The sequence below is a fragment of the Pomacea canaliculata genome, linkage group LG1 (genome assembly GCF_003073045.1).
Source record: "Pomacea canaliculata isolate SZHN2017 linkage group LG1, ASM307304v1, whole genome shotgun sequence".
Lineage (NCBI taxonomy): Eukaryota > Metazoa > Mollusca > Gastropoda > Architaenioglossa > Ampullariidae > Pomacea > Pomacea canaliculata.
The window spans coordinates 33,559,864-33,582,475 of record NC_037590.1 but is presented as its reverse complement, the minus strand read 5'-3'; the positions used below and the strand labels follow the sequence as shown (position 1 = coordinate 33,582,475).

General features: G+C 37.7%; 2 protein-coding genes across 9 annotated transcripts in view; one reads left to right on the top strand and one right to left on the bottom strand.

Moving 5' to 3' along the window:
* LOC112560375 (short transient receptor potential channel 3-like) overlaps window positions 1-15,084 on the top strand; it is a 127,735-nt gene extending 112,651 nt beyond the window's left edge. For all 8 annotated transcript variants that reach the window (XM_025232248.1, XM_025232258.1, XM_025232233.1 and 5 more), the window contains 6 exons: window positions 1,450-1,604; window positions 2,274-2,477; window positions 4,305-4,434; window positions 4,767-4,931; window positions 5,451-5,689; window positions 6,242-15,084. In XM_025232248.1, coding sequence (XP_025088033.1) covers window positions 1,450-1,604; window positions 2,274-2,477; window positions 4,305-4,434; window positions 4,767-4,931; window positions 5,451-5,689; window positions 6,242-6,601 — 1,253 coding nt within the window. In that variant the 3' untranslated portion in view covers window positions 6,602-15,084. The remainder of the gene's footprint in view (window positions 1-1,449; window positions 1,605-2,273; window positions 2,478-4,304; window positions 4,435-4,766; window positions 4,932-5,450; window positions 5,690-6,241) is intronic.
* Window positions 14,367-21,302, bottom strand: LOC112560413 (ubiquitin-conjugating enzyme E2-17 kDa-like). The gene is made up of 6 exons (XM_025232272.1): window positions 21,164-21,302; window positions 20,524-20,587; window positions 20,275-20,306; window positions 19,998-20,075; window positions 19,202-19,307; window positions 14,367-17,182 (listed from the first exon to the last, which is right to left on the bottom strand). Exons 1-6 carry the CDS (start codon window positions 21,185-21,187, stop codon window positions 17,040-17,042), a joined length of 447 nt encoding a protein of 148 aa, XP_025088057.1. The 5' UTR covers window positions 21,188-21,302; the 3' UTR covers window positions 14,367-17,039.
* Window positions 21,303-22,612: the final 1,310 nt, after the last annotated feature.

Below are 22,612 nucleotides of genomic sequence, written 5' to 3'. Positions count from 1 at the left end.
CTTGGTGCCTACTTCTGTAATGTATCATAAATGAGGTGTTGATTCCAAACACAGTTGAGAACGATGATGTTCTAAGGCGGGCTTCAACTGAACAGGTCAAACTGTAGCTTGTTTACAAAGTCCATCAACATTTAAGACCATTCTTCTCCGGGCGAAGTGCCTAAACGTCAAGCCTCCTAAGTTCCCCAAAGTTCTATTGGCTAATGTATTGGCCAACATCTTAACTCACCATGTTGACCAAAGTTCCAATATCCGTATCGGCTGCATTTAAGTTTTCCAGTTTCTTTATCCTCTTCACCTTCAAGGGTGTGGAAAATGAAAATCACATTGAGTTGAAACTCTATGTGTAAGGGTGCTTCTCAACCTTCCAAATCTCTGAGAACGTTTGACCATGTTTGGTAAGGCTGTGTGTGAAGGCCACAAGAAACCAGTGGTTTAAATCTCAACCATCAAATCACCTCCTCTACACACACTCGCACAACCAGCTTGCACAAAGGAAGCAAAACCTGAAGACTGTTGAACTGGTTGTCCAGAAGCAAGAAGCTGATGTCTTAAAAATTCAAATTGCGATGCTCACAGACTGCACTCAAACGGCACTCAACACACTCTCCAGTTATCAGACAAAACAATGGTCACGTGACTACGATTCGCTGTTTAAAGCCTTGTAGATGCCAGTGTTGCAAGTGTAAACAAAAGTAACATGAACATCCGGGTCTCAAACTAGTAGCTGTTTACACAGCAGACAGACGGGTATAGAGAACCAATAATGGAGAAAAGGAAAACATGCATATGTGCTCTCACAAGCGCACACACACGCGCACGCGCATGTATGTGAGTGTATACCCTTACATTATATTTATCAATATTTATATACATTTTTCTCGTGAGCATCGCGGAGGCTGTCTTCAAGTGATATCAGCTGAATGCCCTGTAAATGTTTTCAGTAACAACCACTGTACTAATCTCACGACTAGAGGTTTGCAAGCCTGTCGCACGTTCTTCAGCTCTTTGGGATGTTTCAGACCACGTGACTGAATGTGCATGATGAATGCCTGCACTTTTTGTGGATGGGAGGGGCATCGTCGACAAATCTTTTGCACCTTTTCAAAGTACTGCTGCACTTATATGTGCCTGCAATTAATAATGTTCAAGCATTTAATACTCATACAGACTGTCCTAAATGTTTAGTTTATTTTATATCCTGCAACATCCCCTCTAAGACCCGCGCAGCGTTACTAACAGCCACGACTGATCACTAATCTCTGAAATGCATTAATACATACAATATTTATTTCCCAAATACCTACATAGATGTTTATTATTATTATATTATTATTATTATTATTATTATTATTATTATTATTATTATTATTATTATTATTATTATTATTATTATTATTATTATTATTATTATTATTATTGCAACAACAACAACATACCTGTGTGCAGTCTACTCCGACGAGACCAACGCTCTGACTGAGAGCAGCACCTCTTTGGTGGAGACAGTGGGCATGTATCTGTTCGGCATCTACCACGTTGTCATCATCATCGTCCTCATCAATATGCTCATCGCCATGATGAGCCACTCCTTCGAGGATATCCAGGTTTTTCATCTTTCTGATCCTTCCCTTACGAATTCTTGCCACGTGAAACCCTGATTAATCTCCCATTTCCTCCCATTACACCTCAGGGATAATTCTTAATTACCACACTTAGGTAAACTACTTTTACCAGTCCTTAACGAATGACAGTGTTATATTGGTTCGTTCTTCCATACTCATATATATGTTTAAATATGATATGCATATTTTTATTTAGATTCTGTTACTTATCTGTCACCCATTTCATCATAAACTTAATTAAAATTTTTCCCAGCTTGTGATATTATTGTCTTTTCCATTAAACCATTTCTGTATTATTGTACCCAGCATAGCCTGCTTGCTGTTTTTTCTCTTTTTTTTTCTTTTATTTGTCCTTCATTCTATCTCTTTCCCCCACTATTCCTTATCCGTATTTAATTTTCTTTTCTGTCTTAAACTACATCTCTCGGAGGAGTTATTCTATCTCTGTCTCCCCGTTAACTCAGTTTTCCCAGGCGAGCATCCGGGGACCGAGTGCAAAGTCTGGAGCAGCAAGCAGTCATCTAAACTGCTAATATTTTATACGAATTTTCGCTGACAGCTAAGACTTGCACCCAGTTAGTGCGTCTGGTCACCCGGGTCCCTGATTAATGTAATGTGCTGGAACTTTGTGTTATTTTGTGTTCGGTGCAGACTGACTGTGATGTGGAATGGAAGTTCGCACGCACCAAGCTGTGGCTGAACTACATGGACGAGGGCAGCACCCTGCCAGTACCCTTCAACATGCTGCCCACACCCAAGTCCTTCTTCTACGGGTGGCAGTCGGCTAAAGAGCTCTTCTGCAAGGCTGACAACATCCTGCACTACGGCAAAGGGCGAAAACAAACTTTTTTGAAGGCAATACTTTGGTTTTCTTCTTCTGATTTGTCGACAGACAGACCGACAGTCTCTCTTTTCTTAAGAGGTTTTTTTTCAGTAGTCATGGTGTCAGGCAAGGAGAAAACTTATCTTCTTTACTGTTTTCAATCTATCTTAATAACTTAAAAGTACAATCAGACTGTGTACGCGGCCTCTCAGAACTAGTCTAATTGGCATAGAACAAACTTACATCTGCTCCCTTTAAATTATTCTTACTATTTCTTCAGATGATGATGGATTTTGTTCTGAAACACCAGAAAATTTACAAAATTCTTTAGACAAGTGAAGCTTGATCATTAACCCAGACAAAAATAAAATAATTATATTTTCTAGAGGTAAGGAAGTTATAGGACGCAGGTACTAGTCACACCCCTTCCAAAAGAAAAAAAATACAAACAGTTCTATTACCAGCCATCCAATCAAAATTATGCTGAAGGTAATTCAAAGTTACTTCAACATCACTGCCAAGGAACTGCTAGCCATGTACCCCTGGTGACCGGTACAGGCAGGCTAGTTTTAGTTATCAGTTAGCACCAGTCAAGGGATGAATAATGTTGAGAATAATTATAGGTGTCGATCTCACGTTGAAAATTCATGTGGCTTTGGAAAGTTGACCTCTAGTAGAAGAAATGGAAACGTTGGTGAGATTGGAAAAGACATCTTCAAGGGAAGTCAATGAGAAATATTTCTGTTCTTGCTTTTTTTCGCACAAAACATGGAACCATCCACTTCTGTCGTCATAGTGACAATTATGTACTGTGTATATGCGCGTGACTTCGATCCTCAACAGTTGGTTTTGGCGGAGAGGTTTCCTTGTTTTGTTTACATTTAGAAACATTCAAGTTGGTCAATACTTGTTTCGATGCTGGCCAGAGGTATGTTTACTACCACTTCATGTCCTTGTCGTGTCTTCAGCAACAAGTTTAATAAACTTACAGCAGTCTCTGAACTTTTGAAGTTGGCTTCTCGTGATGTTTAGCTCTCTTTAATGGCTGTTTGTTGATGTTTTCTTACCGGAGAAATTGGCTGCTGCTTCTGTTGATCTTGTAAGATGGGCCGTTGCTGTTCTCCTCACCAAGAAATTCAGCTCTAGTTGCTCATCTCACTCGACAGATTGGCTTTTGCTGGAGTTTACCTCACTGGATAGATTGGGTTGGTTTGTTTTTTTAGAATTTCCCCCACCAGAGAGACAGGTTCTTTTTAAAATTTATTTCATGTTGGTGATGTTTATATTATTAGGGTGACTGGTTCATGTTGGTGTTTACCTCACCGGAGAGGTGTTTCATAGGCGCTACATTGTCATCTACGTGGCGCCGTGGAAACATCTGCCTGGTGGCGTAAAATGCACGCACCGCCATGTCTGCAGTTATCTCCCCTTTGAGGAAGGGGAGGGAAGAGTAGATCTGACAGTTGGTTCTGCTTTGTATTCCAGTTTGTGTCAAGCTCACAAAATAATGGAAAGACGTATCTTCTGCGAAATATATTATGACAGCATATAGATTATATATTTTTAAGGTTTAGAATTCTATAAAGATGAGATTCTATGTGAGTAACTTCAGCTCTGGGTATCATGGTGCTCTGAACATAGATGTTGATAAGCATCAAAGCACTGTGCTTTTGATTCCATTCCACGGTCATCAAAGCGGGTAATTCGCTTTTTGAGTCTTTCTGTTCGTTGTGTATTACTTTTTTGTAGCACACTTTCTCTGTATGCCGGGTTGTTCTTGTTTATGTCTCATTACTTATCAGACATTACTCGGATCCTTGCTTTTGTGTTGTAAGAATTTTTTCTTATTCATCCTACAGCAACGACGGGAGACAGTGTGTAAAACTCTGGAACTGAAGCCAGACGAAACATCGTACACGGATATCATGCATCGTCTGGTCAAGCGCTATCTCTTCAAGCTCGAACGAGCTAAGGACGAAAAGGAAAACGGTAAGCTCCACACCCTGGAGAGCGTGGCTGGTGATGTCATACTATCCCCACGTGACCTACCCACGATGCTTTGCACCACATCTCACACTGGCATAAATACTGCCATGCGAATTGCGTTCATTAACATCAGCTTGGTCATAAAAGTTTATCTTCTTCCCCTGTAAGTCAACGGATTTCCGAATGCCGTTTACGAAAATACAATCTTAATGCACCGCAGTATTGATCTTACAGCTCTGACGTCATTTCCTCTTGAATACCAGACTGGTCCAGGCCATGATTGATTGATTGATTGATTGATTGATTGATTGATTGATTGATTTTTTTACATGCAGTGAAAGATGGGCACGGCAACCTGAGGGGAGAGGAGGTGGAGATCTGGGACCCCACAGCAGAGGGTGAGCCTCCACCGCCCCTACCCGACACGCCGTCGCGAATACCGTACGCTACGCCCCCTATCGCCGAGGAGGAGGAAGAGCCGCCTCCGGAGAGAAAACTTGGTGAGCAAATAGTCTTCTTCGATTAGCTTTAATCTATCCTACTGTTTCTCAAATGGATCAAACTTTCTCTAGCGTCCAGAGTTCTGGACCAGGGACCGAGCAAGGATGTCGAGGGTATTTTTTTACCTCAGAGCTCCATTTCTTGGAAGTCCAGTTTCTAATGACGACAGGATTAAACAAATGTTGACTGATGCAGAATGTCAAGAAAGAGACATCGAATATTTCTGTTTTGTTTTGTTCTTGTTTGTTTCCTTTTGAAGATCTGCTGGTGAGCACATTAGAGGAGACAGAGTTCAGCTTTTTGATAAAATCATCTGACTTGCAGAATTACAGAGCTGATGGAATTGAACAGTGACATATTATTCCCCATTACACTTCTTTCTTCATTTTGTGATCATCCTTAAATATGGTAGAAGTAGAATTAAAAGTGTTTTTTTTAAATGCAGTCACACACACATACACACACACTACACCATGAAGTATTATTTTAACACTAATTTTTATTATTCCCGGTTACAGGAACAAGAGGCTCATTCAAGGGGAAGCGAAAAAATACGTCCCGTCAACACCCGCGCCGGACGTCTGCGGGTAGCGTGCCCCTGGCCACCACGCTGGCCATCCCTCAGCTGGACGCCATCCAGAGGTCTCAGAAGCTGCTGGACGTGCGCCTGCAGCACCTGCAGGCCAACAGCAGAGAGAACAACCGCATGATGGATGATGTCGAGTTCATCCGACGCCTGATGACCGAGAACCAGAAGGTAACGACTGAAGTACTACGGTGGTGGGATAATTCGTTCCCATCAAACCACACTGACAGCGTAATTCACTCAAACCATTGCAATAATTTGCTCACCCGGAAATACTGTCATTCCATAATACCATCTCGCATTCATATCAAATTACCGCGTTTGAATAATTTATTTGCATCAAACCATTTTTTATGAGTTGTTTAGGCTAAAACACTATAAATACATTTTTAATTCAGTTATTTATCTCTGTATTTAGTAACTCGTTCACTTTGTCTTGGGAGAGGTTTGTTTGTTTGCTAGATTGAGTTTTGTTTCGTCACACGTATGTTCATTCCTTTGTTTCTTTCTTACTTTTATTTCTCCCATCCTTCCTTTATTTTGCACAATTATTTCGTCCTTCGTAATTTATATATTTATTTTCGCTTGTAACTATACTTTCGTTCGCCTATTCTTTTTGTGTTAATTATCTCCCCTTGGCTGGTGTTGACTAAATCATGCATTCCCCTCAACTGCGGTGACTTGCCCCTCATACCCGTTGAACGCCCTCTGCGTGGTGTCCAGGCGCTGTGTAACGTGGTGCAGGCGCTGGCCAACATCCAAGGCGAGATCGTCAACCTGGCCCAGTGTCTACGGCCCACTCCTCGCACCCAGCCGCAGACTCAGACAGTGAAAACCTCCCAGACAGCCGCCATCGCAACACCAGCCACCAGCCCCACCGCCGTCATGCCCAACGCCGGCATCAACCAGCATCAACCGTCGATCCACCATCACTACCACCAGTCGCAACCTCCCGTTGCCAACGCCGTGTCTCCGGGTAATCGCAGCAACGCCGTCGGTGGCCAAACACCCGCGGGCTCCTCTTCCTCGTCGTCGGCCAAGAAACGGGGATCAGGACCAGACGAAGACGAGAGCAAAGTATGACACAGTTCGCTGGGGTGTTAATCGGGTACATGACAGCAAAGAACGTTCTGGGCCTTGTGGTAGCAAACGTAAAATGAAGAGAGAGAGAGAGAGAGAGGGTGAGAAACGCTTGACGAGTTCTGTTAAGCCCAGAACTGCAGGGACTTGGAATACAGACATGATCAAGGTGATGAAAGCAAAGAAACGCAGACATGTCCAGACACACGGGTCATTAAGTGCACAGCAAGGTTGAGGTAATGAGTAAGTATATTTCATGAACACCGACATATGTGAAACCTGAAATCAAATATGGCGCTTTTGTGGTCTTTATCATTTCTTTCTGAGAATGGGAACACGAGTATTAAAGCTCCCTGCATATTTGGAAATGGCGGGTTGGGGGTAATAGAGTTGGCGGGAGCCATTCTAACATAAAAATTATATATTGCCATTGATGTGACATTTTCTTCCCTGTGATTGACAAAAGCGTTTGCTCTCAACGACTGAACGAAGACAATCGCCAAGAAATCTTCTAAAGCTGGTGGGCAAAGTGTCGTCTGGCGGTTAGCAGCAGACAAAGAGAAAGTTTTCAAAAAGAACATTCAGAATCTGTCCAGGTCTGTTCCTACTGTCCGGATCAGGACGAAGGAGCAATATGCAAGAGATTTTTTTTTTTGCTAAATGATTTCTTCTGACTGTCAATGATTCCCCAGCATTTATTACAATCATGTCGAGAGTAACGATGCGATAGGGAACTATTGGGTGCATCTGTTGCCACCTTATTGTCTTCCTGGTTGAAGATCTACGTTTTGTGTTGAGGCAACGGAAACAAAGACAAATGAACTTTCTTAAAGATTGGTTGTGGCGGGTCTTTAATGGTGCATTAACTACGCAGGTTTCATTCTTCTTGGAATTTGAGGGGTGGGTGGTTGTTGTTGTTTTCTATCCAACTCAGGATTCATGGATTCTGCAAAGGATAGAAAGAAAGAGGAAAAAAGGTTTTTGGCATCCTCTACGAAATGCGCAATCCTACGGCGGCATTCGCCAAGTTCCTTTACCCACCTCAAGAAAATTCGTCACCATATTACAATAAAACTTTTACTACAATGTACAATGAAATACTTGGACATGCTTGTCACAGTCGTCTCCAGGCCTGGTGTTTCTGAGCTGAAAACCGGCACTGAATTGTTACCTTTGAAGTGTATATAATCAGTTTTCCAGTAAACTACGCTGTGGAATACATCTTTCGCTACAGAACATCCGTTGAGACGTTAATTATGATCATCATTTAAAATAATGAAATCGCTGAAACTATTGTTGTTATTGCGCGAAACTTTAGACTTCAGCAAAAATCTTCTCCGCTGCGAACGAACTGTCAAGGGAGGTAAATCACGCTTGCACGATAAGTTTCCGGTTTGTACATTACTTCCCTTTGTCCTTCAATACGCCTGATAAACTGTCTGTACGCACACTTTTATTATGGTTCCACCGAGGCTGCTTGATACGCATCGCAAACTGGGTTTAGTTTCTGTGTCGTCTTAGTAATGAAAAGTGATAGGAAAGAATAGAGATGGTGGCTTTTATTTTAATAGAATATATTTACACAAAAATTTGCGAACAATTATGAAAATAGTCATTTATTTTAGAAATACCTTCGTGTTACTTGTGTATAATTGATCATAACTACATAAGAACGGAAAGCGTGTATAAAAAGTTTTTAGAATCTCTTTTCGACTTTTGCAAGCATTAGTTATACAAATGCACCAAAATATATATTTTTAAATAGAAAAAAAATGGAATTATGAAGAAGTAAGAGGGGTGTTTAGAAGCCAGTTCGCACCATACTAATTATGCGTAAAAATATAGTAATGTAAACTGTTCAGGTATAACCATACGTGATTTTTTTTTCTTATTCTGGCAGGTGTACGCACCTTAACCGATGCCAAAAGCTGAAATATCCAAATAAAGACAGTTTATTAACGACTCCACACCCAACTCCTCTCTGTTCAATCTGTTCAATTCCACTCCCCTCTGTTCTGTGGAATCGGATACGATACCTTTGTTTCAGGCATCTTAACATGACTAAGAACTTTTAGGTAAGTCCCCTTCCATCGCTGGCACATAGCATGTTGTGGCATGTTTTACGCATGCTCATTATGGTGCAAACAAGATGTGCTTCGGTAGAAAAAGAAAGGGGCAGTTTTCACAATCCTAAATTTTCTGTATTTGCCTAAATAAATGTTGTCAAGCAAGTATTAAATCAACACTAACCCTTTTTAAAGAAGAAAAGATCGATAAATGTCGTAGCCTTCTTCTGTAGTCCTTAGTCTTCTTAGGAATGATACATTTTAAAAATCTCTTAATCAGATGTACGAATAATCAGATCGTTTTCAACAGAGTAAAATTGTTCAACTATAGTTGGAGATAAGCTTTTCTACCAATTACTGTTTCCTTGAATGGGAAGGGGAGTGATTGTGATAAATCAAAGTATAAAACGAAGAACTATGAGTTGAGATATGCAAGCATTCTATTACTTTGTTTTTAAAAAAAGTGTACTGAGTAGATGTTTGCATGAGGATGTTTGGATACTGCCGTTGTCGTATCTGAACACTGTCCATACCGTTATGTCACGTGGGGAGGGGTAAGGGGGCAGTGCTGGCACTGCCTTTCCCCATGCATACCATGACGTCAGGGTTGTGTTTCAAGAGACACTCAAACGAAACGCGATGGTGCGTATGAATACAGCCTTTCTTGCTATTTATTAATCAAGCCTATACAGCGGACAGCTGTTAAAAAAACATCTTTTTCTTTTCATTGCTGTCATTTCCATCTTCCATCACGTTCTTCAGACTCGATTCGTTTTTATCCCAGCGAGAGTCTCCTGTCGTGTTCCTGCCTCCTTAGAAATATTGTTTTAGTGTGAGTTCCTTTGTGCGCCATTTCCTCCCTGTCTGAGAAATATTATTGCAGTCTGTGTCTTGCTGCATTCTTACTCGGCTTCTATCCTTGTTGCAGAGCTGTCTTTGCAGGATATCTACATCCAAGATGTTTCATCAACGTCTTGTCTGTGTCCTGCTGCCATTTTTGTTTTACGCATTTTTGTCATGTTCTGCTTTGCTGCTGTTCTTGCAGTCCTATATAGTTCGTTTTCCGCTCTTTCTCTCTAAAACTACCTTGTCTGATATCTTGGGTATTCATATTGTTCATTTGGTCGACTTTCACTTTTTTTCAATGTTAAATCCTCTGTCTTGGAAATCCTCATTCGCATTATCGTCATAAGACATTTTCGATCACTTTGTTTTTTGCACCGACAAGGTGATCAGAGAGAAATGATGGAGGCTGAAAGTGATGATGGTAAAGGATGACCGAGGCTGCTGAGAATCAATAGTCTCTCGATCTCTGACATTGTCCGCGTTGTCCCTGTGGTCTTCTTTTGAACGAGGGACCTTCATTGCACTCGTGTAGGGTTTTGCAGAGTGGACTGACACGCGTCATTTCAGAATATTCTAATCCATCTTTCATTTTCTTTTTAATCCTTTAAAAACGATCATTATTTTTCATCCTGAAAAAAAATGACGATCGTTCTCCTGCAGCAACAAACTTGCTGAATTCACCGCGCACATATTCTTTGAAAATTTCCAAATAATTCCTAATGGCCGCCTCAAGTAGACAGCCTTATAAAGCTTGAATCTTCCTCTATGCATAAAAATGTTACATTTATAGCCCATGACATGTAATGACATCAACCAGGAAGCTAGAAATCTGTTTAGAGTCGTTCATTCTTATTATTACCATTTTATTCTGTATTTCTCCCAAAGGGAGGAGTGACACTTTCCGATTTTGTAAATTGTGACTATGCGCTGCCTTGCATATTATAGTTTCTTTTTCTTTGTGCTGCATTTTTGTTCCTTTAAGCACCAGACACATCTCTGAGAACAGACGTCTCCTGACTCTGAAGAGAAGTAATACTTCGTACTTCACACTTCACTTTTTTATTTTTTTTTTATTTTTTTTTATTTATTTATTTTTTTGTTTTGTTTTGCTCTTCGTTCCCAACCTTGTTCCACATATCCTGGCCCCTAGAATAATATTTAAAAATTACAGTCATTCGATCAATACTCTTGAACAAACTGTAGCTCGGGGTTAGGGTTTAGAAGCGCAACACGCGAGTAGGTGCTGGCATTAGTGCTTGGAGATGTGATGTGCGTCTGGACTCAACAATAAGGGGAGGACTTTCAGGTAAAACGTGTCCGACCCCTTTCAGCAGCTTCAGTTACCGCTAGAAACAATAAAAAAAGATGTTTTGTTCATTCATATTCGTTCCACACTACTCTTCGTACAGTTTTCAGGCTTACCTGCAATACTCCTTTCTCCAAGGCGTTGCCATAAAGACGGTTTCCCTAACAACACCCATATGATTGTGAGGGATTTTTTTTTTTTTGGTGAGGAAGGGGAGGATTGTCTCCTTTCCAATTTAGAAGTTTGGATATGGTAATGCGATTCAAACTTTATTCAAAAATTCTTCATTTATTGATCCGTAACAAACAAGTTTTAAAGAACCAAAAAAACTTTGACTCCATCTGGTGTTCTCCGTTCGACATGCTACCTACTCACCTTAAACGGGTTGCTGCTAAAGAATTAGTTGCGCACACTGATGCATTTATACAACCGCTGGCATTTTTGTTGTTCTAGTAATTGCTTGTGCTCTTGCTGCCATTTATTGTTTCTGCAGGCGGTGTATGCTTTAAAGGTCATCTTTGGCTTAGCAGTTTTCTTGACCTCAAGCGAAGTAGAGTAGCAAAGCCGGTTATGGTAATTTCGTTGCCAGCCCTGTAGGCGTGCTCTTGCTGTTGTATGTCCAGTGTACCTCCTCTAGCAATTCAAATGATGTCTGATATACCTCAACATTCACTGATAATTCCTCTGCACCCACTTGTGATTTGCGATCCTGTACAGCCATGATATATATATAATACAAAACTGTGTTAATATCGTATTTTGTTTTTGTCCTGTACAGCTTTGCATTGTTAGACCATGTCTAAAAGGTGTAGGTTATTGATTTCCTGTTGATTTTTTTTCAGTAAGAACGTTTTTAAATCACATTTAATTAAACTGCATTTGGTGTATCTTTTGTTACAAAAAGTACTTCTGGACGACCAGCGAATGGTCTTTCCCAGAACAAACTTGTCAGTGCCATGGTGCCGGTCTGCCACGAGTCGGCTTGCAATCTGTAAAGCCAAACTTACAAACTGTCATTGTAAAAATAAATAAATAACAATAATAAACTCTTGCAACAGATGCAACGTTAGGAACTACGGTCCTAAATGCAACCATTTTCAATTGGTTAAAATATCATGGTAACAAATATTGAAAAAATACATTTGTTATATGAATGTTGCACGAAGGATTGGATTATGAAAGCGAAAATGGCCAGATGAGTCGGTACCTGTGTGTAGTTAAAAGCTATAGATTGAGAGTATACAGACTTGAATGTATTGCTAAATCTTTTAGAAGTAATTCATAATTTTGAATTTTGGAGGGCGTCAATAAAGAATTTCATGGTTTCAGAAAAGATCTTTATAGCACAACCAAAAAAAAAAAAAACAATCAGTTTTTACTGATCCTCAAGGTAACTAAAGAACTGTAAACCTGTCATCCTCCGACTTTACACCAAAAACTATCGAAATTTTGGTTTTGGTTTTGGGTTTTGTTGTGCTGTGGAAATTGACAATATTAAAATATTACTTATGAACTTAATCATTTGGGTTTCGAAGTTGACAGATCCTCGAACGGATTTCTGACATGAATATTTTAAAGTTGTGTATGGCGCTTTCGTCAGCATTTCCAGTTCCTATGGTAAATGTCTAAGAGTCAACGCTAAAAAAAATTTTAAATAAGGAAAAAAAAATCTTGTTTTTAAAGCCCTTTGTATGCGTTAGCTTTTACAAGTGCCCCTTCAGTTGGTAGAGAGCTGCTTGCAGCAGTTTGCGCCTAATGCAGCTATCTTAGCCTACAAATATAATACATTTTGTTTTTTTCCTTAGTACTAAGCTGTTAATTTGACAGTTACAAATCGTACTATCACTTTTTTTAAGAGATAGAAACGTGCAACAGCTCAGGTTTGATAGATTGGGGTTCTTTTTTCATGTTTTCTTCGTGACAGCCGAAAGGCTAGGGTCAGCCACTGTAGTTGTAGTTTTGTAGTACCTGCCACATAAGCCTGCGCTGACAGATGAGAAAGTATGAGAGGTTACGTGACAGAGGCAATCTAGAAAAGTGTTATTCTTGTAATTATCTGTGATCCACTGAACATGACGGATGATCCAGGTCAATGTCTTTTCCTTTTGTGACACATTTAGCTCTACTGAAAAATATCAAGCAGACTAATAAAACTATTATTTTAATTTTTCATCTATCTTGATTATACAGTCGAATTTCAGTAAGAGTTTAAATACTATTAATGTCACATGCTCTCTCTTCTAATATAATGTAAAAGATGTGCATGTGTGTGCGTGTGCGTACAAATTTATCTCGAAAATGAGAATGGGTTTGTGGGAGAACTGAAGAAAGGAAATATTTTTCTTCTGAAGATCTCATTTCACACAATATAATTGACAAAATGAGGCGGGCACATCCTTGTAAGTGTTAAACAGAAAAGTTTGGCAGACAGGTAAGCAAAGCAGTTTTTCTTTATGTGGTGGTGAGAGCGTGCATGTTGATGTAGGAAATCCTTGTGTTTGTGCATGTGCGTGCATGCGAATATGTGTGCACGTGTGCGGTCGAGGGCTTGTCAATAACTTTTAATATAAGACACACCAGATACACCAAAAAAGTAACTGGTGAATATAATGCTCACAAAAGGTGAAGGGGAAGGGTTGTGGATGAACTACATCCACTAAATCTATACACAGCCCCAATCACAATCACGCCTATATATATAAAACTAAAATATATATATATAAAACAATTTCCATATCTTCAGTGTTAAGAAAATCACTTTTACTAAATGTTTAGTGCTGATCTCAGGAAAAAGTAATGTTTGCATCATCCGTAGGATCTAGCAGCCCTAAAATGCCTCAGACAGATGTACATTACACTAGACTTCCACCTTAAATGTTATCACAGCTTTTCCTACCATGAAAAAAGTTGCCTACTTTGACTTCACTTCTTCCGTTTAGTAAGTCCATGGGTGTTTTTTCTCTTTGCTTCCCTAATCATCTTTTCTACCCACACCATCACTGTCTCCATCTGCTAATATCCCCGTGCTTCCGAATTCCTCATTGTCAATTATTTTATTTAGCAATGACTTGACGAAGCCAGACCGGTGATTTAAGATGTGACATCAACCAACAAACGATGGGGCAGCCTACAATCTATATGCATGCAAAGGGATGCATGACTAGATCAACACATTAGACATACTGAAAAAATGAGCCCCTAGTGCCAACTCAAAGATATGGATTCTTCAAATCTGTTCCAAGTAGCTATGCTTTTGGTACACGTAAGATTATAATTATCAACACCTCTCCTCAAGCTCAACAGAAAGAAAAAGTGACATTTTAAATTATTTCAGTGTGTTGAACAAAAGGCTGAGCCTATCACTTAGGCAGTAAGCAAACACCTTACCCATTAATAACATTCAACATTTTATCATCAGCTTACAGAAAATGTCCGGATACAGGTTACCAACTACAATGGAACAAAGTGCCTAAAAAAGTAGTACTAACGTGCTCATCAAATACACAGGAAAACCAAACAGTCATGCAAGTGAAAATCAAATCACTTGATGTCCCTTTTCATGAATGAATTTTTTTTTTTTTTTATTAATCATACAGCCAGTGTCACACAATAAAATAAACAACTGTATAAAAGAAGTTTGCTGACCGAGTTTGCTGAGGTGTAGCAAATTTTATCCTGCAGAAGGAAACCTGGTAAATCAGATCAGAAACTGTTTGGAACCAACATGATAAAAGATAACAACGTGCAAAATCTTGAACGTGCATTCAGTACCAACTTTCATCCTTGGAATAGTGTCAGTAAAAATCAACCCCTCAAAATTGCAAAATAAAACTAAATAAGCCTAAAAACTTATAAGCAAATAAAAACAAGCACACTAGAAATTTGCACAGACACTGCATGGATATTTAAAAACTTTAAGCTTTCAAATAAATCCCCATATTAAACAAAACACAGCAAAAAAATTCTGGTACTTATCATATTACCTAGAGCAATACAATGATTTTTTACTTTCTCATTATCACAATAAGACCTATATCTTTGAAAATTAAAAAAGCTGCTGCACATAATAAAGACATGCCAAAAATCTCGTGTGACTAAAAGAAAATGTAAATTTTCAATCTTTTATGTTTGCATAATTTTCAAAATTCATAATTTGCTTTGTACAAAATTTAGCCAAACAACTTACTTTTAAAAACAATCTAAAAACTGAACAATTTATGCTCACCATCAGCAGAATACTAGTGACTTAAGAGGAAAGTTAAAAAGAAGTGCTCCAGTGAAAAACAAATTTTTGCCATAGCAAAATAAAAATTCTCATAATGACTGAAGTAGTAACACTATATGCTGCCATCATAATTTGCTTAAGTCCAAAAATAAACACTAAACATTAATGAATTCATAGAAATTATATACAAATCTTTAGGCAGAAGCTGCCTAAAAATAGTGATAAGACTTTGTCCTACCCCCACCGCATTCTGGATGGCAGCAGCAAGCATCAAGCCCAATTCCTTAGTTCAAGCATGGTTACAGCAGAGTGAGTACCACACAACATACTACATGCTGTCCTCTTGTTTGTCTGTTTGGTATGAAACTACAGAGAGCGACCAATCCAAAGATATTTAGTATGTTTGGCACTCCAGTAGGGAAAGATTCATTTTCGAGATTTAACCAGGAAAATCCTAACCACTGTTCTTTCATTGACCATTATATTGAACATAAGAGAACAAGTCATCAGAATAAAACAACAGAAGTGTTAAACAACATTTACAACCTTATATTCTAACCTACTGTACCAGCATTTTTCACCTTAAAACTGACATGACAATCCAACAATGGGTTGACAAACAAATGAAAAACCAGGTTGATAAACAAATGAAAATGCTCACCAGACAAATCTAATGTTACTTTTCGTTTATCACAAACAAAAATTTTAAGTAGCAACAGCTGATTGACTATTAAGTGAAAAACACAAGACTACTAACTCATGTTTAAAAAAAATGAAAAAATCACCACCTGCACCTTAATACCATATTACATAAAAGCACTTGTATAACTCTCCACACAAAAAGTACCAAAGCAGTCATAAATAAGGAGCACAATTACCACACAAGCTTAACTGAGACTACCTTAAAGAACAAGAAAGCAGAGCCAAATATTTACTAAACCAAGGTTAGAGACAACAGGAAAGCAAAATCAGCACAAACTTGATGGATGAGGATAGAAAACAAGTTATGTTGTGCAAAAACAGTCTAAGAATATGAATTAAGCAAAATGTGGTGTACATTGTGTCAAACTACTGAAATATTTATAACATACAAAAGGAGCATTTTGCTATACATGTACACATACTATGTTTTTCTGTATATAAAATCTTGTCTTCTCATTATTAATTTTTTTTTTTAAGCCATACAATTAAGAAGTTTTGTCAGTGCAATCAGCTAAATCCTTACCAATTTTTCTTCAATAAAATTCCTACTTTTAAACTAGTTTTTTAACAGTATCCTAAACACAAAAGAACTTCAGACTATAAAAACTATTCGAGCGCAGAAATAAATAACAAACAATATTAATTAAAAGAACAGTACTGTTAGGTAATGTTCTTAGAAATGCATGTCTACTTAACTGTCAAACGGAAGAAACACACTGTGAATGGTGCATAATTTACTATAAATAAAACATAATCTATGTTTTAAAGATACAAATTAAATATTTTAGGAAAAGGAATGTCAATCTAAAAACACTTAAGAAAGAAATCATGAAACAGAATGCTGTTATCTTTATATGATATCTGCACATGTTCTGTGCAGGTTATTGACAAAACTGACTTTCCTACATGAGCAATACTGAAGCTGACATTAAGTAAATGTAGGCCTGAGGAGAAAAAAAAACTTTTAGATTTAAAACATGTATTTTCCCTTTCAAGAATGTCTGCGTTGTATCACAAAGCTGGTTCCTTAACATCTGCTATGACTTTCACCTTCATCAGGCTCATGAAAGCTTTGGTGAAATCAGTTCATCCTCTGCTTCACAAAATCATCTTTCACCCCTATTTTCCCTGGCCAACAACACAGATGACAAAATAATTCTTCATTTTGTACACCTGGACTAGGAAGCTGTGGTGCTGGATTGTAGTCATTATCCCTCCTGCCTGCTGTGGATGTTGAAAATGTACAAAGTTTATAACAGCCAACAGCCTCTTGCAAGGGCTGCTGGTCACAAGTCCTCAGCACATAGCATATTTCTCTGTCCACTGCTTGGCCTGCCTGTTGAACTCTGAAATGTCCTGCTTGTACACTCTGGCAATATCTGGCACCAATGGGTCATCTGGGTTTGGATCCGTAAGAAGAGAGCAGATAGAAAGCAGCACTGAAAGCCGAAATATCAAAACAAAACATGTAGGTTCTATTTCCTCCATTAACTTGTTCAAAATGGATGAAAAATGAAAAAGCAATGTAACACTAGTATAAGGGTAGTACACGAACTACTATGTATTTAATGATTACACCTATTAACTGTTTTAAAGAGCATTTTCTGAACAATTAAGCAATATGATTTGCAAGAAATATAGTTTTTGTTTTCTTGTACTAAATTCAATGTTCACAGTAAAGAATGAAATGAAAGAAAGCTCCTGTCATAAATGTAGGTTATGAGGCAGAAATTTAAAAAAGTTATTTACACAATACATTTACAAACATAAAGTGCCAAACAATAAAATATTTTACTAGACTATAATTTAAATATTCTTTACAATTACATTATCATTTTTGGCTGTTGGGGTGCAAATCCATGTCAAATTGAGTGACCAGCAACCATCTCCAACATGATTCTTGACCAACTGATTCATTGCCTATTTTCAAACATAACAAAATACCTGACTAACTGAATTTAGCTCCTTAAGGGAAGTAATTCCTTGCTAATTAATCCCTAAAAAAGCCAACAGTTTCTTCCCTTATTTATTTATTTTCACACAATGTTTTGTGACACTACCCAGTTTGCATTACAATATGAGAAACAGTCCCTTTGGTTGTGAAGACATTCATGTTTGTGGGAGCGAGATATCAAGAAAGAGTTCATATTATCTCTAACTCAGCATCACTAAAGATTACAGATTTTGAATTCACATAGGTTTTATTGTCTTAACACATTTTCATTCTACCCAAGATATATTAACATATAAGTACAGACGTTCCTGCTACATTACAATGTCCACTGTAAAATAAGTCTTCATATATAACATAAAAAGGTTATGAAATCTTGACAAAGGCTTTCACTCTCAATGCTTATCATAATACCTGAGCCATTTTCTTTTATAGAGAGATGATATAGACTATAATTATGTGTCTATGCCACTACCAAACAAACAATTATTTTTTCTAGGCAGATTTTTATTATGCATATCTAACATGTACAAAAAGGATAAATATAAAAATGTGATTTCAGAGTGCTTATCCTGATCCCCTTCATAAATCCTAAATCAAAAAACATCTACAGACATTGCACAGTGCAAAGTGCATCTGACCTCAACAAAGCAGAAAACAAAATTAAACTTAAAATTAAAATTAAACTAATCCTCACAAACATTCTGAAAGAGCAAATACAGCAGGTCTGTATTTTGTATATTATCCTGTCAAAAAAAAAAATGTCCTAACCCTGATCAGTTGGTGGATGTGTGACAGAAATTCAAAAAGGTGGTGAAGTTATGTAGTGTCCCCATAGTGGATTTAAAAAGACTCAAAACCTACCAAAGAATGGCAACATCAACATGATGCTTAAACAATATGCATAAAGCCTTCTAAAAATTGGGATTATATATTTTTGGTCAGATTTGTTGTAAGTTGAAAAAAAAACCCAGTAAAGATAGAGAGTGTATGAATCATCACAGATCCATAAATAGTAGGGCATGAAGGAAAAAACAAAATAAAATTGCTTATATCTGCCTTGTGCAAATATACACCTTTGATGTTGTTTATGCATTCTGCCCCAAAATCTCTAGCACAACATTTTGAGATATAACCAAACCATGACACTTTTTAGTGACCAAACATGCCCAGTCAGCTTAATATATCTTTAAGCTTTGCTTTCTCATCTCACTACAAAAGCTGGCACTGCTGTTTCTATGGTGAAAATTCTTCTTTTAACTGACACTTTAGGCTAGAGGTTCCAACTTGATAATGGTAACTTGACATGCCACAATTTGTAGAATTGTGTTAAAACATCAATATCTACAAAGCTAATACTATGGATAATAACTAACAGTAATTTTTTTTTTTTTTTAAATTATTATATATATTCACTTAGCATGCACAAGAGTAGACGAAAAAGTACTGAAAAAGGAGGGAAAATGGGACACTCCGATCCACCATAGTTCTAAAAATTTCTTTTCACCTTTTGAGATGGTGAGAGCTGGAGACCATTGTGAACGAAGTATGTCCAAACAGATGCTGCCATTACTGTTGATATTCGGATGGTAGATTCTGGTAGTGAATGCAACCTAATAAAATAAGGAAAACAGGCATGAAGTTGTCCTTGGTGATTATCTAAATACATTGATATTGCACCTTTTAAAAACACTCTTTAAATGCAGTGTGCAAATAGTAAGTTAAAAGGTATATTAAATTAACAGGAAAATTGTTATACATTTCACAGTTTAATGTCTATTGCAATCCTATAAAATTTAAAAGACTCATTACAGATATAAGGAATTTAATTGCAAAAAAAAGTCCATGAAAATCTCTCAAGTGTTATGTATTACACTAAAACAAAGTAAGGTATGCTAGCATTTTAACTTAGGAAAAAATGTTCAGCACTATATAACAAACAATGATAAATTTTAAATCATATCATAATCCATGAAAAGCTCCTACAACTGCTCATTAAAATTGCTGTTTTAGATGCATATTCAGAATGACATAAAGGTAGTCTATGTGTCTCTCTGCTTATTTGAATTTCACACATCAAAATAGAAATATTAAAATAAATAACAATTTTAAAATAACCTGTCTTATCTATTTCTAGATCTACTAAGCAGATTTCTGCATAAGAGTGCTTTGAAGTTATCATTTAAATAAGAACTTTTGGGGTGGGGGGATCCTCTAAGGCACACACCCTACCAGTAAATAATTCAAAACAATGTTAGTTGTTTTGATGACGCTAAGGATATGAAAAGTAACAAAAATTGCACCTTAGGAGGCTTGAATGGATAGTCTGTAGGGAAATGTATGGATAGAAAGAAAACACCTCCTGAGTATGGGCTGTCAGGCTGCAATAAAAAGGTAAAGCATTACAATAAGAGAACGTCAAAAAAGTTATCTAGCTACAATAAGTATTTTATTACATTTAAAAAGCATTCAAAATATATAACTGTCAATTATCTAATATAAAACTCATTGAACTGAAAGAGTAGAAAAACTTTCAAAACTTTGCTTTTAACTTGATTAAGGTGTTTATCTTGTACTCACAGGACCCATAATTGTTGCTTGCCAATGAAATACTGGAAAAGAAAACAAAGCATTTTTCATGAAGGCAATGCAGAAAGACAGAGAAATATTGAGAATGGAGAGAGTGTGTGTGTAGGTGCTAAGCATATTTTTTTCTTCAGAAATGCATAATTTTAGGTATTGGTAATTTAATAGGTATTTTAATGTGCTCAAGTCCGAATAAAGTAGAAAGCAGACTTCAAATAATAGAGCTACCAAAAAAGTACTTACAATCATCATTGACAGGACCTGCCGAGCAGTGTGCAGGAGGATCCCTTCCCAGATCCTGCAACTCCTGAAATAAAGTGGTCAACTAACTCAATAGCTCAGGAAAACTACCATTTTAAAAAACTACCACTTACTCCTCCGATCGGTAATGATGATCACCAAATATTACCTACTTCCGGCAGGTGAGAATCTAGACGTCGTGGCGCCCTCGCGTAATACAATTGTTCTATCTGCCTTATATATATAATAAATAGCCTAAATTGCGTGTGTTAGTTAACAATGAGTGATTTGTATAATCTTACGTTCAAAATAATTAATTTCTCTATGATTTAATGTAAAACGATGTGAAAGGAACTGTCGTTTATGTATCATTCCCATTATCTCTTCATTGGGGCGTAAACATTTTGCACAAATTTTGTTCAATATTTTTTACACAAAATTTTATGTAACGCAGCACTCAATGATGTTCAACACTTCGCAAGCACATTTTAACTCCGATCATAACAATGATGGCGGGCGGAGTTTCAGAAATAGTCACGATTGTAAGATCACAAAATTTTGAAAGTATTGCTACTGTCAGCTAATAAAATTGCACGAAATATCACATTATTTTGTGATTTAATGGTGAAACTGTAATACAAACCTTATTGATTCTTTTCATTGCCATCTTTATGTATTTTGTTTCAATAAGGGAACAGGCCAGGAAGTGTCAAACGATAATTGGTTTGTGGGCATGCGCATAGGCACTCCCAGTTACTCTAGCTAGGATGCGTTTAAGTTGTCGTTCTTGAGCAAAGTCTGCAGATCAGCGGATTTCTTCCCCGAAATTATATCATGCAAAACCTAACAGAGCAAATAATGACAGACACTTGGAAGGAGGACCAAAATTCTTAAGCTTTCTATTCTATATCTCAAGAATAAATTCACGACCCATGCTAGGCATGAAGAGATTAACGCCCTAATCAAAGTCGCGTTTACTGTGTAACCGTAGTCTAACCCTATCAGTGGCGTATAGGAGGGCAAGGGGAACAGCAACCTCCTCGGAAAAGATACTTGAGGCAAGAATGTGAACGTTATTCACTGGCAGCATGGAGTTTCCCCACACCCTCCCGCCCTAAGCTGAGCATCTTCCAACGCCACTGCCTTGTATTTTTCTAAATCGTCATAATTGTAAGGCAGCAAATTTTAAACGAACACGTTTTGCAGACATAACCTCCCTTCAAATGTGGCTTCAGATATAGCCTGAAATCACAGGCCTTTAATTACTAATAAGCTTTGGGGAAAGACCGAGTAGCCGGGTAATAAATATCCAGTTAATGCTGTTATTTGAACGCGCAGCAACCCGTCAAACGAAGGCTGTTTTTTGTTGTTATTTTTCGCTTTGAGTGTTTATCTGACACTGTAGACCATAATTGACGGTGGTGTCGTCTTGATATCCAGTGGCGCAAAAGTAAGACCCTTTCAGCGAGACAGTGATCGAGGTTCATGAACTGTGGATTTTGGAACATCCTATTTTTACTGCAGCTTTCCAAGAGACATCACTTTCAACACCAATTAGACACAGTAAATGCCTCTTTACTAAACTCTAAGGTTTCCTTTTCCTTCTCCAATTTAATCGGATCGATCACTTTATAAACAGTCTTAAAGCATTGATCGGCGTCTCACTTTCTCTGTCGTCGATGATGTTGATGGTCATATCTAGAATGATATCGATTTTTACATTTCTTTGGACATCACGTCGATAAGATTGAACTCATGAACTACAGTTTTGGACGAAGACAAATTTAACTAGGCAGAAATGATTATTACCGAGGTATTACCACCATGCAACTCTTCCCGTGTACTTGGGCAGTGGATATGTACACAACTTAGCAAAGATGAGCAAGCTTGAGCCAATCTGGACCAGATTTTTTTTTTTTTTTTTGTCTCTCAGCTGTTTCTTGGCAACTATTCAGGTTCACTTTACTGCCCGGTCTTCCTCCTCTCTCCCACTCAATAGATCACTAAGGCCGTTTTTACAATTTTATTTAACTTATATCTGGTTGGAATCTTGTATATTTCTCACCCACTTTTTAGAAGAAAGAAATTTTCA

Coding starts and splice junctions, on each gene's coding strand:
- LOC112560413 (XM_025232272.1), bottom strand. CDS start 21,187: ATGGCAATGAAAAGAATCAATAAG. Junction 20,588..21,163: donor CAATGAAAAGAATCAATAAG/GTTTGTATTACA, acceptor ACTTTATTTCAG/GAGTTGCAGGATCTGGGAAG. Junction 19,308..19,997: donor ATCCATTCAAGCCTCCTAAG/GTGCAATTTTTG, acceptor TTATTTTATTAG/GTTGCATTCACTACCAGAAT.